The 19808-nt window shown below is 43.2% G+C and overlaps 1 protein-coding gene across 1 annotated transcript in view; it reads right to left on the bottom strand.

The window, feature by feature from the left end:
- Positions 1-19808, bottom strand: part of LOC310791573 (protein NLRC3-like) — a gene marked incomplete at both ends in the record, with an annotated part of 34367 nt that overhangs the window by 374 nt on the left and 14185 nt on the right. Inside the window, 2 exons of the mRNA XM_083653240.1 lie at positions 13849-14022; positions 14926-15099. Coding sequence (XP_083509366.1) covers positions 13849-14022; positions 14926-15099 — 348 coding nt within the window. The remainder of the gene's footprint in view (positions 1-13848; positions 14023-14925; positions 15100-19808) is intronic.

Here is a 19808-nt window from a genome sequence, read left to right on the forward strand (position 1 = left end):
TTATCCCATAAATGTTACTGTGAAAGCTGCAAGAAATAGCGAGAGAGAGAGAGAGAGAGAGAGAGAGAGAGAGAGAGAGAGAGAGAGAGAGAGAGAGAGAGAGAGGTGGGAGAGACTGAGGGAGAGAGAGAGGGAGATGGAGAGGGAGAGAGAGGAGAGAGAGAGGCGTGAGAGACTGAGGGAGAGAGAGCGGGAGAGATACTGAGGGAGAGAGAGAGGGAGAGAGACTGAGGGAGAGAGAGCGGGAGAGACTGAGGGAGAGAGAGAGGGAGAGAGACTGAGGGAGAGAGAGCGGGAGAGACTGAGGGAGAGAGAGAGGAGAGAGAGAGGTGGGAGAGACTGAGGGAGAGAGAGAGGGAGATGGAGAGGGAGAGAGAGGAGAGAGAGAGGCGTGAGAGACTGAGGGAGAGAGAGCGGGAGAGATACTGAGGGAGAGAGAGGGGGAGAGAGACTGAGGGAGAGAGAGAGGAGAGAGAGAGGTGGGAGAGACTGAGGGAGAGAGAGAGGGAGATGGAGAGGGAGAGAGAGGAGAGAGAGAGGCGTCAGAGACTGAGGGAGAGAGAGCGGGAGAGATACTGAGGGAGAGAGAGGGGGAGAGAGACTGAGGGAGAGAGAGCGGGAGAGACTGAGGGAGAGAGAGAGACTGAGGGAGAGAGAGAGGAGGGAGAGACTGAGGGAGAGAGAGAGGGAGATGGAGAGGGAGAGAGAGGAGAGAGAGAGGCGTGAGAGACTGAGGGAGAGAGAGCGGGAGAGATACTGAGGGAGAGAGAGGGGGAGAGATACTGAGGGAGAGAGAGGGGGAGAGAGACTGAGGGAGAGAGAGCGGGAGAGAGACTGAGGGAGAGAGAGGGGGAGAGAGACTGAGGGAGAGAGAGCGGGAGAGATACTGAGGGAGAGAGAGGGGGAGAGAGACTGAGGGAGAGAGAGCGGGAGAGACTGAGGGAGAGAGAGAGACTGAGGGAGAGAGAGGGAGAGAGAGAGAGAGGGGGAGAGAGAGAGGGGGGGAGAGACTGAGGGAGAGAGAGGGAGAGAGAGAGGGAGACGAGAGCAACTGGGGGAGAGAGAGACTGAGGGAGAGAGAGACTGAGGGAGAGAGACTGAGGGAGAGAGAGAGGGGGAGAGAGAGAGGGGGGGAGAGACTGAGGGAGAGAGAGCGGGAGAGACTGAGGGAGAGAGAGAGACTGAGGGAGAGAGAGGGAGGGAGAGAGAGAGGGGGAGAGAGAGAGGGGGGGAGAGACTGAGGGAGAGAGAGGGAGAGAGAGAGAGAGGGGGAGAGAGAGAGGGGGGGGAGAGACTGAGGGAGAGAGACTGGCTGAAAAGAAGGCTTAAGCCGTCTTGGTGCAACCGGCGTAGCTGTTAGGTCGTAAAGTTACGACCAACTTAGCTTAAGACCAGTGTAAGACCAGTTGGTGCAACTGGCCCCTGTAGTGTATTAACAGTAGATGACTTGTGTTGGCTGATAGCCTACAGTAAGTAACCTCTTTCCCTGCATGCATGATATAGCCTATTAAGATGATCCCCACACGTGGACCATTTAGATATACTGAAATAGGCTAGAATTAAATTCTCACACATCCCTTAAAGAAACACACATTGTTTACATGTGTATGTTATAGCCTATGATGAAGGAAACCTCTAATTACAGTAAGCGTGCAGTTAGAATGTGGACATTAGATTAGGCACAACATATGTTTTAGCCTAAACAGAGTGATGATATAAATATAAATATATAGGCTACAATGTAATAAGCCCTGTTGTATTAACCTACAAAGGATTAGTAGATGTATCTATAATGACCGCTGTGTTTTGGATATGTCTGATGCACACGAACAACCTGGCATTTACACAAATGAATTGGAGGGAATGAAAGAAGCAACACTGATTGGTTGTGTGGATGTTAACTCATTGAATGCCATGGACGTCCTTCGACGTCCAATTAAATAGTGACGTAGAATGCCACGGACGTCCTTCGACGTCCAATGCGTTTTTTGACGGTGGGACGTCGATCAAAGCCTTCCGCAGCTCCTGTACAACTATAGTAGCTATTGGAGGTGTATAACCTATTTTACGGACTCATTAGGTGGCGACAGTGCTTGCTCGGTGCAGTCCAGATTAGAGACAGGTCCGAGAAACAGCCTAAAAGCCGTGGATCAAAGACAACCCGATGCATGCTCCCAGAGCCATTTGCTCTGTCGCGGGAGCTGACATTGGCTCCGAACAGGAGTCAATCCGCGCTCACAACTGAGCCCCTCTGTCCCTGTCTGTCTGTCTGTCTGTCTGTCTGTATAGTTTCTCCAACCGATTAGCAGCCAGGAAAGCAGCCCCTGACGCCAAACCATTCAGCAATCCGGGTTGGCTCTTCCCTGCTGTGGCGCTGAGAGCCGACAGCAGCACACAAACGCAGCACTCCGAAAATATAATGGTTGCGTGAGGCTGTGTGCAGTGTGGGGAGGAGTTTACGGGGGGAGGGGGGGAGGGGGGTGGTGCACGCAGGGCATCACACAACAACTACGTCACTACATCAGAAAATATTATCTTCAGACTCAGTGAATGTGCTTGAAATGCTGCATTTCACAAAAGGCGGATTATCTCAGCTAATAATTTGAAAAGCCTGAAAACGCTGAAAACAACCTATCTTCTCCAGCTCATAACTAAAGAACGGAAAATGGTATCAATAAACTTTTTTTTGCTGATGATACAATAGAGCCAGCTCGTTCTTGTGCGTGTTCGGTGTTTACATAGTAATATCACACAATATTCTGTGGGCCTCGAGAAATCACTGAAAACGCTCTGAAAACTCTGGCACTGGGAGCATCCGTTCTCCAAAAGTGGCTGGCACTGAATGAGTTAACGGCCTCACCAAGCTCACCACGTCTTTGAATCATTTAATTAATTAATCCTCTTAGTTAATCCTGCATGAATCACTGTTGCTGCGCGAGCGCAAGTGACATTCTGCGCATCACGGAGAATAGCAGATGACTTGGGAACGCCCATTAATTTGCTCTGCGCCCCTCTGTCTGTGTGTGTGTGTGTGTGTGTGTTTGTTTGTTTGCGTGTGTGTGTGTGTGTTTGTGTGTGTGTGTGTGTGAGAGAGAGAGAGAGAGCGAGGATGTGACAGTTATAGAACACAGTGGTATTGGTATGCGATGGTGTTGATGTGATGTATGATGCGATGGTGTGGAGATGTCCAAATTATGCATGGAGATTACAGTATCCATTGTGCAATTTAATTCAAATTAGTATATGACATTTGTTTTGGAATCTACGGATTTGCCTGTTCACGTTGGTTTCCAGACCAATACAACGATGCCTGGGCGCCGGGCCAAGTGAGCCTGACCGAGAGAGAGGGCTGGTCAACAGCTATGAGGGTCGAGGTAAACTGATATACCATTTATGTGTGCTATATGGTTAGCATGGAAGATGTATGTTTCACCCCTAGACAACAAACGATGCCAAAATTACTTAATGAAAATATATACATCCATTTGCGACCGTAACATTTGAGGCCTCGTCCGAATGGCGCATCGTCTCCAGAGTCTCCACCCTAGAAATTGAGCGTGTGAGCTACTCAGTGACATCATCACTGATTTGTGACCCATATTGTGACATCATGAATCCCAGAACATGTTGAGCCCATGGCACATTGTCTCCAGAGTCATTAAAATTGTCTAAGGCGGGCAGTGTTAGCAAATCGTGACATCATCAGTGATTTGTAACACAAACCGTGACATAATCAAATCCCACAACATGTTCCGCCCATGGCGCATCGTCTCTAGAGTCTCTTAGAATTGCTAGCATCATTAAAATGCCTCCATCATCTCCAGTCTCCTCCCTATAATCGAGAGTTAAATTAGATTGTAGTTTGCAGGCTGCCAGGTTGGGTTGGGGTCACCATTGTCACATATTTTAACGGGGCGAGCTGGCTCTCTTAACGGTTTGGTTTGGTGCCGGCCTTTAAAAAGCCTGACCCACACAGACAACATAAACATTTTAAATTACCCCTATACTTCCTGTTACAGTTTTTGCTAATACAATAGCTGACAGCAACACAGTTCTGTGAAAACTGTCTATATGTTGAGGTTTAGTCAAGTCACCTATATAAGCTGAAAGACTGAATGGATTGAAGAGGAAGGAAGTGGATTTCCTTGATTTCCTTTAAAAAGAGCTCAGGAGAGACAGAGGAGACGAATGGGAGAATCTACAATAAGAAAGTGAGTCAAGTGGAACGCAGTCAAACGCTGCTGTGAGCTCGTAATGGATTTTGATGAATGAAGCCAATGTGCTCAATCAAAGTGTGCTGCTTTTGACCATGTTTTAATGTGAAGTGAATCAACTATCAACTAGGAGAAAAGTAGAGTGCACAGATCTACTCATGCAGGTGCCGGACAATCAAGAGCAAGATGACTCATTGGCCTCTACAGAACTATAAAAATAAAAGAAGGTCCGCACACTGAATCTGATTCTGATGAAGTTCTGTTACAACGAAACGTTAATAAAGTGACCGGGAGCATCCTAATTCCAGTGTGCAGACCTTATTTTATTTTTAATCAACTATCAACTAACATGACGCTGATCATCATCTTAAATAATCTTAACAACAGTAAATTGCTGAAAAAGCCAAACTGCATAGATCACCTTTATTTTGTCACCATTCTCTCTCTCTATTGGAATCAATGGAGAAATGTCTCTCTGCTGCTTCTGACTTTTGTTCATCAAAAAAGAAAGCAAAAATACCGCTTGAATTTTAGGACGTTTTTCTCTCTGTGGCGATCTGACCTGGGACTGACGTTTGAATGCAAGTTAAATAAATAAATAAATAAATAAATAAATAAATAAATAAATAAATAAATAAATAAATAAATAAATAAATAAATACTGAGGCAGGCATTTATTTTTCAAAACGTGTAGCGACATCCGGCCAGTAAAACTGTGTCTATATGGGACTTGGCTTTTAATTGAAGTTTTATGGTATTAACAGACTGACTGTTTATTTCTTCAATTTCATCATAACACATCTTGTTTCAGCGATCTTGTTTCAGAATAGGATTTGAATGAATAGATGTCACACATGAGCTTTCTATTTCAATAGAAACTGAATCAAACTAAATACACACTTACATTTCCTCAGGCCTGGTTTCAACCACCGCACTGCATCATGGTCCACACTGTGGGGGAGGGGGGTAAATAAAGTCAGACAGCATCATCTCTTTGATAATGAACAAATAACCTTCATAAACTTCCATAGGAGGGATTTTTTTAGACGCTGTGATTCATATCCTCCATTCAACATCAAACAATATTCCTCAGCTTCAACTTTATGAATCAGAGTCAATGGGCCTGTTCGGATAGCTCTACTCAGCGTACTTTTGATACTCAAATTGAAGAGGTAGTGTGTTCACACTGTACACACTATATTACTTTTGTGTAGGCGAGAATGCAAGAATTTCTGAGTACAGACCGGGGGCTTACTCAATATACTCATCTCCCCCATAATGCACTGTGACTCTTCAGATGGAGACTGAAATCATTGCCCAACACGGTATATTTGTAAAAAATTTCACACACTATTTCATCATTAAATTCACTTCTGTCACTATTTGAGGTGGATAACCAGGTGTAAATTAATTTGACAGCGCCAGCATTATGAAAATCTGGGAGGGGGGGGGGGGGGCACCTTCTGTGTCGCAATTTTGTTAGGGCACAAGACCACATGCCAGGACACAAAGGCCATTGTTTTATTGACATCGTGAAGAGTGATTTTTCTGAAATGTGTGTTAAAATGAGCTAATGACACATCCTTTGCATAGGGCAGGTTACATTAGCAGGCTGGTAGCAGGGCACTGCCAAGGTGGCCTTAGGGATCTCAGGGCATCACGGCCAGTGGGAGGGGCGCAATTCCCACCATGCTTGGCCCCGTTAGATAACTGCAACTGTAAATGTGTAACGTTAACAGTGATGAATAACTGCTGTCCATTAGGGACTGTGGACTGGACTGATCTGATGACACCGACCGAGCGGCGAGCACCATGGAGGCTAACGTTATGGAGACCCAACAGGCACAATGCTGTCATATATTACGTTTAAAGTGTTGTAACGTTAATCTGCATGTGGCTCATTAGGTGTTACTCGTATGCTCTTCTGAGACGTCTAAAGTTAAGTACATATAGCTGATGAGTTTAGTCATTAACCCGGGATCATTGCAATAACATATCAGCCAAAATGCTGCTACGCAATACAATGATTTACTATTTAAGATTAATGGCTGGTAAATTTGAAGGTAATCTGTCAGTGCAATGGTAGATTTTCACGCTTGACCAGAGGATATTGTTATTATTTGCTTGCTTTTGTCAGAATAAACAGAGATTGCCTCCAAAGAGATCCAATTGTGTTATTGTTGTTGTATAATGTGCTAAATCATGTGACGTTACATCTGAATCATGTATCACATGCAGAGGAGGAGCTCATTCTCTGTTGTCTGGTCAGAGACACGGTTTGATCAAAGATGTTCATGTTGAGTGAACGCCAAACAGCTGACTCTGACCAGCCCTTGACCAGAAGATGTTAAAGGTAGGGATGCACCAACATTTTTTCAGTTCCGATCCGATTCTGATATACTATGTCCGGCAGCTCTCCCTGTGGAAAACCCTGTGGAAACTGGCCTTATTTCTCCATGCTGGCCAGCAGCTCTCCCTGTGGAAACAAGTTGTCGGCTGCTGACATTGTGTTCAGCTTGACAGCTTGATTTTAATTTCTATTCATTTTTCTAATTTCTATTTTGCTCCACTCAGCTCAGCTCTGCCTGGTGCAGCTAGTCCACCTGGACCCACTCAGCTCAGCCCTGCCTGGTGCAGCTAGTCCAGCTGGATGGTGGTTCGACTCGTTACATTTACATTACATTACGTCATTTGGCAGATGCTTTTATCCAAAGCGACTTATAATAACACATTTTTGTCAGCAATAGAGCAATCAACTATGCAACACAGTCTATGACAACTACAACATCTGAAGGAATAGTGGTAAAGTTAAGTTCGTATTTTTTTTCCACTTTCTTTTTTTTAGAGAGAGAAAGAAGTTAGTTCAAGAAGGGCCCAGATGGAGCATGAAAAGGTGTGTCTTTAGTCTTTTCCGAAAGACTAAAGACACACTCGAGTCATGTCACTCACACCTCCAGGCAGGGCTTGCTTGTTTATCCACATTTACCAGTGTGTTGGGAAATTTATACATTTTACAATTTACCCTTATTTAGACACATCTACCATTCTCAGCCTGTATAAAATTATAAAAAACCTACAAATGCTGCAAAAAATGTGTGTGACTCTCAGTCTTCTAGCAGATGGTCCCTCTCCATACCTGAGTCTCCACTGTCCAGCAGACAACAGCTTCACTGAGGCTCCTGGATGATTGTAGCTCAGGTCCAGCTCTCTCAGATGGGAGGGGTTGGAGCTGAGAGCTGAGGCCAGAGAAGCACAGCCAACCTCTGTGAGCAGACAGCCTGACAGCCTGCACGCACGTACGTACACACACACACACACACACACACACACACACACACACACACACACACACACACACACACACACACACTCTCACACACACACAGGAAGACACACATAGGTTAGGTTAGGTTAGGTTAGGTTAGGTTAGGTTAAGTTTATTTGATATGGACTAGGGGTGTGCCACCTTAGGCACCTCACGATTCGATTCGATTACGATTAAGGGTGCTACGATTCGATTATTAAACGATTACGATTAATCACGATTTTCGATGCATCTTTTTCACCAAACAGGATTTTTTTTAACACATTGAGTGCCAGCCGTTTTTTCAATCCTGTAGGTAAGTTGTGCCAGGTTTTTTTTTGAGGATTCTGGCTCATTATACAACAGCCGAGGATTATTTTCTGTTAAGACTTCGTGAACACCAATCATCTAAAAATAACTAATATAATGTGTGCTTTCTCTGTCTAAAAGAGTTAGTTTGCAGAGTTAGTAGTTATGTAGATATTAGCCGTTGAGTACAGCATGGTTTTAGCGTCTGAGACAGAAAGCTGAGATAATCGCAGTTTTGTGAAATTCAATCAAACAGCAGAACAGTCACCTGCCTGTGATTATGGGTGCCCTTGGGCAAGTCTGTATACTGTATTGTGTGTGTGTGTGTGTGTGTGTGTGTGTGTGTGTGTGTGTGTGTGTGTGTGTGTTCGCGCGTTGCTCCGCGGCTCTGAGAGGAAGAGATCTCTGTCCGTTCTTTGCCCCTACAGCGTGTCTGTCTCCCACTCTGTGTGCTCTCTCTCTCTCTCTCTCTCTCTCTCTCTCTCTCCTCTCTCTCTCTCTCTCGGGACTAGAGAGAGAGAGAGAGAGAGAGAGAGAGAGTGTGTGTGTGTCTCCAAACTCCTCCCTCCGTCTGTGCTGCGGAGGGAGGATTCTCCGCGGCCGTCTGGACTGTAAAACTGTTTCTTGAGGTGTCAGCTGAGAGCTTTGAATAAGCTTTTGCGATTCTGGTCTTATTTATGCGCAAAGGTACTCGAGTGTGTGTGTGTGCGCGCGCGCGCGCGCGCGCGCGCGTGTGTGTGTGTGTGTGTGTGTGTGAAATCGAAAGAGTTTTCGCCCAGCTACTTCCTTGAAAATTACACTGGCTTTCTCCAGCGCGCTGGCTGGCTGTGGCTCTGGCTGTGGCTGGCTGTGGCTTTCTCTCTGTCTTGGGAGAGAACTGTCGCCACTTAGTGGTCGGTAAAATAGATTATACACATTCTCTTCCTCCCAATATTGATATAGAAGACGTAAAAGAGGTTGATTGATGTCCCACCGTCAAAAAAAAAAATGTTTATGTAAGACGAGATAGCTCGTCTATGGCACTCAACCGTTGGATTATGTAAGACGAGATATCTCGGCTATGGCACTCAACGTGTTAAGCAAGGTAGATTTGTCAGTATCCATTAATTAAAGTAAACAAACAAATGTACCTCCATTATCTTCAGTTGCGACTGAAGTCCATGCATCACATGTTACAGCCACCCTGCATGCTTTCTTCAGTGATTCCAGTTTCCAGTACTTCGGTTTTGGTCTCGTTTTACAGTTAAGGAACTGCTTTCCGGGCGAAATACCGTATTTTTTGCAAATAAAGCAAAAAAAAAATTGATTTTTTTTTTTGTTGCAATTTTTTGCAAATCGATAATCGAACATTGTGAATCGATTTTAATCGTCACGTGACTAATCGCGATGCATCGATTATACGATTAATCGGCACACCCCTAATATGGACATCACAGAGCATTGGAGATGTAACATACATGTATGCACAGATACATGGTGTTAAGTGTTCATAGCGGAACGCTAATTTTCAACACGTGTCCACAGGCGACTCCTACACCAAAACACAACCCAAGAGGACATACCCAAAAAGAAGCTAAATCAAATATAAAAAACCACAAGAGTAAAGCTATACATACAAATGTATTGACTAGAAAGTCACTATAGAAAGTCACTAAAATACACCCCAGAGGACATACCGAAAAGAAACATAATCAAATATAAAACCACATGAGGAAAGCTATACATACAAATATTCAAGGATGTACATACAATACAGTACACACAATGTACACTAGGGCTGGGCGATATGGCCTCTAAAGAATATCGCAATGTTTTTCGGCTATATCGCGATACACGATATATATCTCGATATTTTTGAAATCTCTCATAAATGCTCAATTTAACCCTTCAGGGTTCATACACATTTTGACCAATGGATTTCCATGACTTTTCCATAAGTTCTTAACCTGTATGTTATGCACACCTGGGGTAAAAAAGAAGAAGAAAGAAAGGGCAGATGTAGTGAGCAAAGATGGATGATTTAATATTCCATAGCTCTGACCTAAGCAAATCTGACATCACTATTGTGATATAATATGATTGTTTTAGTAAAGTGTATCACTCAATAGTCAATACAAAAAATAATGGCTTTTATAGAACCGAAAGCCTAGCTGCTTAGTCTGCCGATAAAACATAAAAGGCAATTTAGACTCTTATTGGCATGACGGCAACATATAAGCTGTCTGAATTTTGCATTGAGGCCAGTTAGTGAGGCATGGAAAGCCTCACTATACGCCATCATATCTGTGTCGTCTCACTTTTGACTGAAAAATGATGCCTCTAGATTAAAGAAAAGACACTATGTGATGATGTTGACTTTTATGTAAATGTGCGCATTCGTTTTCCTTAAAGATTACGTTTAGATTATAGACTACGTTAGCTTCACGTTACCTTGCATGTAACGTTAGCGTTAGTTGCTTTTGGAGACACAAACCCTGGACGTTTCATTTTGAGTAATGCATGAGGTTCTCTATGGTTTACGCCAGCTCTGGGAGTATGAAGTGCTTTAAATGCGGGGATTTTGGTCACAATAAGCTTGTGGAGCGCTGCCTGCAACTAGAACTAGGTAGCCACAACCAGCTAGCTAACGTTAGCCCCGTTAGCCCCCATCACAACAGCTAACGTTAACGCCAAACAAATCCGCTGCCTCCTCCCCACGTTTGGTTTAGCGTAATGCCAGCTCAGACTTTCCCCTAATCTCAGAAACCTTGCGGGACATGTATTGCAAATTGCAATAATGGTTGTTTTGTTATAATTTGAAACAGTCAACAGCCACACTGTCTGGAGGCGGCCATGTTTCGCCTTGGTTGCTGGGGACGGGTGTGTGACGCGGTTTGACGCGTTTGACGTATCCATGTGATTCCCCCTCCCTTGAGTGTGACAGAGCTCTCCCTTGAGAGGGAGAGCTGGCAAGAGGAAACGTGAAGCGAGTCATGCCGGTGGCTTAAGTTATAAACAATGCGTGACAATTATACTCGAATGTTCGCGATATAGTCATTTCTACATCTCACGTGGCACAAGCCGCGATACATCGAGTATATTCGAGATATCGCCCAGCCCTAATGTACACACAATACAGACATAATACACAGAGTACCACCAGAGGTCTACAAGGGTATTAAGTGTGAGAACACAGTTGTTTCTCTTTTAACCATGACTTAATACCCCTGTTAAAAACATTAAAATCGTGTTGTGTTTTCAGCTCAGTAGGTAGACTGTTCCATAGTTTTGCTCCTTTAACAGAGAAAGCTGATTGTCTTGCTGGTGTTAACTCATTCCCTGCCAGAGTTTCAAATAGTAGAGCAAGCGGATAAGCTCCCAAAAATACAGGAATTGTGGACTTTTTGAAAGGAACATGAAATTTCTCACATAGTCAGGGAATAGCATAAGGTTTATTGTCAGATGTGGAGGGAAGTCAGATTTGAGCTCAAATCCAAGATGGCTGCCATTCCCCCGGGTCTAATGTACAAATGTGCTTATAACACTTGTGCACTCCTTGTATAAAAAGCATGACATTTCTCACCTAGTGAGTGAATACCATAAGGTTTATTGTCAGATGTGGAAGGAAGTCAGATTTGACCGCAAATACAAGATGGCCATCATTCCTCCCTAGTCTAATGTTCAAGTGTGCTCATACCATGATAAAACTTTCACACATCTGAAAGTATTTCTTGGTGAGAGTGTAGGGTGCCCTTGGTAATCTAGTCCAGATTTGAAAGGCCTAAGTGTAATGGTCTTTGAACTAGACCTGGTTTTATCCGGTCTAGATGGGCAAAAACAATGAAATCTTCCATTTTCCATTTTCGTTTGTTAGTTCTTGATCATGGGATAGCTCAGGGCTTGTGCCCTTTTCTATCCATAGGCAACTGGTGGATTGGATGGATTGATATGGAGCCGATGGATGTGGATCCATGGGATATGGAGCTGTGGGAGGAGCCATAGGAGGCGGAGATCGGGGGAGGAGCCGACTGGTATCATGGCAGCATTTTTTTTTATTTTTTTTATAAGAAATAAAAGAGAATCAAATAAGAAAAATAAGAAAAAATAAATAAAAACAGAATAAAATAAAATAGACATGGAAAAAGCCAACAGAGCTCAATGATACATGCTTGTGTGACTGTGTGACTATGAGGGTGGGTGCGTGGGGGGCAACTGCTAAATAACGGATATAATTAGATTTTTTTCCATTTTCACAGATAGGATAAAAGTTTCCCAAATCTCAAAGTGTTTCTTGGTGATGGTGTCGGCCAGGTCCCATTGGTAATCTAGCCCAGATTTGAAAGGTCTAAGTGTAATGTATTTTGAACTGGACCTGGTTTTATGTGGTCTAGATGGGGAAAAACTATGAAATCTCAGTGAAACCACCTATTATTTTGCTTTTCACAAATGGGATAAAAGTTTCACAAATCAGATAGTGAGTGAATACCATAAGGTTTATTTTCAGATGTGGGGGGAAGTCAGATTTGACCTTAAATCCAAGATGGCCGCCATTTCCTCGGATCTAATGTACAAATTTGCTTATAACAATAATTGTGCACTTTTTCAGGTGCACAAGTGCTAGTAACATAATTACTTAAACCCATTCAACCTCTTAATAAACAATATAGGTGATTAGTTTCTTTAATGTCCATTATGGTTTAACAAAGTCCAATTCTTTGCATGGCAGCCAGCTGGCAGCTGAAAGGCCTTCGGCTGAGAGCACCAACTGAAGCTCGCTGCCACTGTAAATATTAATTTGAGTATGAACCACAAAAAGAAATGTAATGTAACTGCTGACCAGTTGCTGCTGTATTGTCTTCCAGGAGGATCTGTTGTTGAACGTGTTCAATGTGACTTTTCAGGTTGTTTTCTTCTCATTCAAACTCTAAGTCGAGTATTCTGTCAGTAAAAACGTGTTTTAAATTAAATTTGACAGATCTTCTATTCAACTTTTATTCAGGAGGAAAATTAAACTTAGAGAAATAGTGATTTTGCATAGTTATGAAAGTCAACACTGCCTGATATGAACATTTGTATTGTAACATTTTCAGCGTCATCACTCAACACTAATAGTTTATCATTTATTTATTTTGAATCTAACTGTTGGAGAAAAATATAAGTTCCATGAATTTTATTCTCTATCACTAACCCTCTAAAAACAGATCATAGCTCTCAGTGGAAACTCTTTGATTAAAACCAGCTACATGTTGGATGTTCTCATTAATAAACTGCTTTAAAATCACTTATAATACAAAAAAAACCTGTCTCCAATATTTGCGTTTTCATTTCAGTTCTGCACTTAATTTAACATATTGTGACAAGTCCTTTGCTTCAGGTTTCACCAAGAGAGGCAGTGTGGAGAGAAATAATGAAATATTCTCTCAGCAGAGAGAGAGTAGAGCTGAAAGATGGTTTCTCAGCTGGTTTCAAAAATCACTTAAGCGGGAAAATGAGGGTTCACATATTTTCTTTGACATTCATGTGCAGAGCAGATTTTTTTTCTGACCCCCCCCCCCCCCCCTTCCCCCCATTTTTCTCCCCAATTGTACTTGGCCAATTCCCCCTGCTGCTCTAGTGGCTGCCCCGGTCACTGCTCCACCCTCTTCCAATCTGGGGAGAGCCAAGACTAGCGCCATGCTTCCTCTGACACACATGCACATTTGCCAGCCAGTTCTTTTCACCTGACAAGGGAGTTTCACCGGCAGGACGTAGCACGTGGGAGGATCACGTTATTCCCACCAGTTTCCTTCTCCCCGAACAGGCGTCCTGACCGACCAGAGGAGGCGCGAGTGCAGCAACCAGGATACATACCCCCAATCCAGCTTCCCACCCTCAGGCACAGCCAATCGTGCCTGTATGGACGCCCGACCAAGCCGGAGGTAACACGTGGATGCACTCTCGTGGATGACTCTCATGTTGGCAGGGAATCTACCGCTACACTTCCCGGACGCCCATGTAGAACATAATTTAAATGGTCTGTTGAACAGTAACAATGATCCTGACCTGAGAGTCTCCAGTTTACAGTGTGGACTCCGAAGTCCAGCTGAGAGCAGCATCAGTCCGGTATCCTGGAAGTCATTGTTGCTCAGGTCCAGCTCTCTCAGACTAGAGGCATGTGAGCTGAGAACTGAGGCCAGAGCTTCACAGCTTCTCTCTGACAGCTGACAGACACTCAGCCTGAAGGACAAGAAGACATGTTATTCTCTTATATTGTGTCATTATTGTATTATTTGTACTGACAAGACTTTATTGATGAGGCTAACTGACCCTTATATTTAATGTCATCATTGTATTATTTGTACTGACAAGACTTTATTGATGAGGCTAACTGACCATTAATGTCATTATTGTATTATTTCTACTGACAGACTTTATTGGTGAGGCCTGGTCTAAAGCAGGTCCAGTGTGTTTGCATGGTGCTGTATACTAAGCAGACTGGAGCACTAACACTGACAGGGAAACTGGTTTTGACAAAACATGTGACACAAAATGAGACAAAAGCAAGTCAATCAAAGTTTCTTTTCCAAGGAGTTTTAAAGATGAGAGTGACTCTGGAACCTAAGTACCTCAGAAAGGCTTTCCACAGTCTGGAAGCCCTGAGGACTAAAGTGAAACCACCTTCAGTATTGAGTCTAGAGGAAAGTCAGGACCTGGAAATCTCAGCTCACAGGGAACTAAGAGCTCCTCAGTTAAATTCAGGACCAAAACTAGCCTGCTTTAAATGTGTTCAGCAGCATTCTAATATGAATTCTCTATCTAACTGGGAACCAGACGACATTATGTTAAAACTGGGGAGATGAAGAGGTCACCTTCCTACTGGTTAAAATCCAGCTGCTCTATTCTGAAGCAGCTGGAGAGGAACAGAGAGAGGTGCAGTAACAATGACAAGATATCAGAGTATGGATGATCTTCTCTCAGTCACTGAGCTTCACTGCTGTGTATATGAAGCTAGATCAATAAAAGCCAAATCCTTATGTAAAACCTGCAGGGCGACCTTTGCAGATTCAGGAATCCTGTTTTGAGAGACGAGAAATGTGTTGAATCAACTGAGAAAAACTGCAAAGTGCAAACTGATTTTACCTGAGAGTTTCCAGTCTGCAGTCTGGACTTTCCAGTACAGCAGAGAACAGATTCAGACCTGAGTCATGCAGGTCATTGCAACTCAAGTCCAGCTCTCTCAGATGGGAGGGTTTGGACTTCAGAGCTGAGGCCAGGTCTTTACAGCCAGTTTCTGATAAGCTGCAGCCACTCAATCTGAAGAAAGAATAAAGCAAAAACATTACATGAAATATTGCGGAGGGCTTACTGGCTTACTAGACTGTACTCTTTCCATCTGAAACCAGACAGCCTGTCAAATCTCTGTCTCAGGATTTCTCCATTTCCCCTCAACACATTCTATAACCAACCAGATGAATACATCTGCAGTTTGTGCCTTGATGTTTGTGACCTTAGGTCCAGAATGCACTTCTTATTGGGACAATATTTTCATATGGCAATTTTCTCTGGAAATAATTGTAATAAAAAGTTGAATTTGAGTTGGGTGGGAAACTTACCCCTAACTGCACCGTAACTTAATGGGAACTTGACCTTAATTTAACCTGAACTCTCTAATTGTCTCTACTGGAGCAACAGATGAGAGTGAATCACAGAATTTGGGGTTTTATCAATTCCAGAAAGCTATGAGGGATCAACCGAGCAGCATTTTGGTAAACAAACCGCGTCACTGGGTGGCAACAGCAATGGAACCCTATGGAGCGTGAGCTTTGGGATGCTTGAGTGTCTGACTCTAGTCGGCTGACTCTGTTTACATTTTAAAAACTGTGACAGTTCACACAACTTTAACACGATATGCATATATTATACATCAAATTCTTGAGCTAATTCTGCTCTCACAGAATGTCAAAATATAAGTGATGGTGATGTATAGTTTTTGAGATATTAACGTTTGTTTGGCTCAACTCATACGAATAACTGCCGCAGGGTTCCGCATTTCTGGGTAGCAAGTGACGTCACGCTGATTCGTCTTATACAAGCCAAGGTTCTACCAGAGTTCACATCACACCCCTTTAAGTCTGGAAACACCTACATTGAGCAACACCTCTGGTGTCCCAAGTGCATTTTACATCAGAATATGTATTCGAATTGGAGTTATGATAGAACAATTCATTTTACCACGAAGGAATTTACTCAGGAACATTAAATGTTGCACTGTCTGATAGGGATGGTACCAAGCACCGATATTATTTGGTACCGGTTCCTGATTGGTCGGTACCAGGAATTAATGGTGCTGGACGTTCGGTGCTGCTATCGTTTTTTTTTTTTTTTACCATTCCCTAACAATGAGGAAGTGGCACCAGGCTTTTGATGTTGCGTGTTTACACTCCTGTCCTGTGACTACACTTGCGGCAGGTTTAAAAGATCAGTAGTATATTTGGAAGAAAACTAGTTTTATGATGGGAGGCATCGCGTTGCTGATTCACACAACAATATAAATTCAATAATCTGATAAAGCGAGCGACTGCCCTGTGATGATTCTGAGACAGAGAGAAATCTCTGCCTCGCGTTGCACAAACCTCACAGTGCTTTGCTGAACCTGACCTATTTTCTGACAGTCACAGAATATTATGTGGACTTTGCCAACTCTGAATACAGAACAGCAACGTACAGTGACACAGTTCACTTTACTTGTAACATGTTAGCTTGCAGCAAATTAGTTACATCCAGAGCCATCCGTTCAGAGAAAGTTGGTCCACAAACTCCACATAACGTAATTGTGCTGGTTTGTCCCATAATCCTTTGGAAATGGGTGTGATTTATCCAGACTTGATGAAGAAAACATTTTGTAAATGAAAATATGCCCCAGTAAAGAGATGTATTGCAGGCGACTTTGTTAGTGTCGAGTTTTCAGTCAGTGATGTGCGCAATGAATTCTACGTGCAAGTATGATTCCCCCTTAACTCATTCACCGCCAATGACGTCTTTGACGTGTTATCAGAAATAGCCCTCCCCGCCAATGACGTGTTTGACGTGTTTTTGTTTTTATTACTGCAGGGCGTAGTTTAAACACTTCCCCAGCCTGTCACATGGTATCAGGTCCCTATCATCTAAGACAACACGTGAACAAACACATACCGCAGCTGTTGTTTTGAAATTGAGCAGGAGGAAAAGCAGAAAACTGGTAACGCTTCCTTGTGCAGACAGGAGAAACGCCATTGAAACGCGCCTCGGCGCGCTGCACGAGCTGGAGTCGCCTTCCTCTGTGCCAGCCGGGAGAAAGTAATCAAGAGATGTGTTTGATCATCGGAGGAATGAGGAAATGATCGATCAGTTTGCGAGGGCGGTGAGGACGTGTTGAATAGCCGAGGGGAAAACGGGAACGATCAGATAGCAGGGGATATGACAGGGAGACATGGACGAGGAAGGGTGCAAAATAAACACACAACAGCAAGGCACAAGGCAGAAGCGGGAGTCAGAGCAGCCCGCTGTCCTTTCTCAAGAGCTATTCAGTTGGTTCATGTAATCGCTGGGCTGCGTGCCCTCCAGTGTTGCTCCTGGCCAATCCCAGCGCCACAGGGCGTGGTTATTGCTTATCATATGTGGGGTTAGAAATCTAAAAGGGGGATCGTGTGTGTGTGTGTGTGTGTGTGTGTGTGTGTGTCTGTCTGTCTGTCTGTCTGTCTGTCGGTGTGTCTGTCTGTCTGTCTGTCTGTCTGTCTGTCTGCACACTCACTCACACCGAGTAAACTGTATTGTTGAATGTAAAAAAAAAAGCACTTCATGTGTATATATATATATATATATATTTTTTTTTTTGTCATTTGTGTCCTAACGAATAATATTTACATGTCTGATGTCAATACAGTTCAAAATAAAAGAATTGAGAGCGAGTTCTGCATGAGATTGTGTGCATAAATACATAAATGCCATTTTCTGCAATTTCTTTTCTCAGAGAGACATTTTGGGGGAAAACAGGGTGTATATAAATGGCTATAAGTAGAGTACAGAACATGCTAAAAGCTCACTTTTTTTTCCCTGGTGAACCCAGAGACGTACATCTTCATTTTGAGGTATTGCAAATCACTCTGGTGCTAATAGATAATTTACTGTGGGTCTTGAAAAATGACCAACAATTATGAAAATCTTTGGCCTGTGCTAAATATTGGCAGTCCTAAACTGGCGGTGAATGAGTTAAGAGTGACACTACATAGGTGGCCTAGGTTTAATAAATCATCATATTCACAATCACAGAGGTGAAATAGGCCTTCTCAGGAATTTAACTTGTAATAACTAATAACAAAATTACTGTTGAATCTTTTCACATCTCTTCATGTCATGTCTTTATTTTTTGCACCAAATTATGCAGAGTAGTATCGATAAGAGTATCGATAAGTATCTGTATCGATAAGCAGTACAGAAGTATCGAAAGGTATCTTGAAAGGTATCGATAAAATCGAAACGATACCCATCCCTATACTGTCTGATTTCAGATGGAAAGACACGATAGAGACATCCTCAAATTACAATATTCATATAATATTCAGATCAGCACATTATATGTCTGACCTGAGAGTCTCCAATCTGCAGTTTGGACTCTCCAGTCCAGTAGAGAGCAGCTTCATACTTGAGGAATCCAGGTAGCTGTCACTCAGGTCCAGCTCTGTCAGATGGGAGGGGTCGGACTTCAGAGATGAGGCCAGAACTTCACAGTGAGCGTCTGTCCACTCGCATAACCTCAATCTGAATAAATAATAAAGAAGGAGTTGGACTTCAGAGCTCAGGTCTCTCAGAGTTCACACAGTGTTTACAGATTTAATGTAAAATGAGAGATTATCAAAGCAGAGCTGAGACTATAGCATACCATTCAAAACCTATACAGCATACTACCGTAAATTCCGGACTATAAGCCGCACCTTTTTTCCCGTTTTTTGGCCTTTTTTGGCCCCTGCGGCTTATATAACGGTGCGGCTTATCTATGGATTTTTTCAAAAAAAAAAAATCTCTTTTTTAGCACTCTTTCTAACTATAAATCCACTTCTGTTTTAATTTCCTCTCTTGCCCTCTTTTCACCACACTGTATGACACTGTATGACACTGTATGACACTGTGTGCACTGTAAAAAACAACACAGGTGGTGTTGTGTTATGTTGTTTTGTTGAAATGTTAATAAATGGGAGCTTCCTCAAACAGCCATCTCTTTCCCGACAATCCCCTCTGTGCATGAACCGTTACATATGGTAATTAAACATTAAAACACAATAAAAAAAATAAAAAAAAATACCATTAACTCATTGAGTGCCAGCCACTTTTGGAGAACGGACGCTCCCAGTGCCAGAGTTTCAGAGCGTTTTCAGTGATTTCTCGAGGCCCACAGAATATTGTGTGATATTACTCTGTAAACACTGAACACACACAAAGAACGATGAGACTCTATTCTATCATCTGCAAAAAAAAGTTTATTGATCCCATTTTCCGTTCTTTAGTTATGAGCCGGAGAAGATAGCTTGATTCATCCAAAAATAGTAATTTTTTCCTAGAAGCTGAGATAATTGGCCTTTTGTGAAATTAAACATTTCAAGCACATCACTGACTCTGAAGCTAATCTTTTCTAATGTAGTCACACCTCAAAAATAATTTCCTTCAATAAAACAGTTTAGGCCAGGGAATTTTGTTTGGCAGAATAATATTTTTAGCTGCAACCATATATATATGGTTATTTTAGCTGGCCCCTGCGTGCGTTGCTGGTTGCAGCTTCTTGCTGCTGGTGGGCATCGGATATTCTGGCTTGCGTTTGCCAACCCTGTCCTGCTGCCTGGGTCTGTCTGGGTGTTGTGTGGCTGTGTGCTGCTCTCCCCCCCCCCCCCCCCCCCCCGCCCCGCCTCGCCTCGCCTCAACTGCACACTCCTCCCTGTATGGGAGGTGGCTCTCTGCTGAGTTTGCTCTGACTGCACTGTGAAGGGTGCGCG

This window comes from Poromitra crassiceps, assembly GCF_964638095.1.
Source record: "Poromitra crassiceps genome assembly, chromosome: 16".
In the NCBI taxonomy this organism is placed as follows: Eukaryota; Metazoa; Chordata; class Actinopteri; order Beryciformes; family Melamphaidae; genus Poromitra; species Poromitra crassiceps.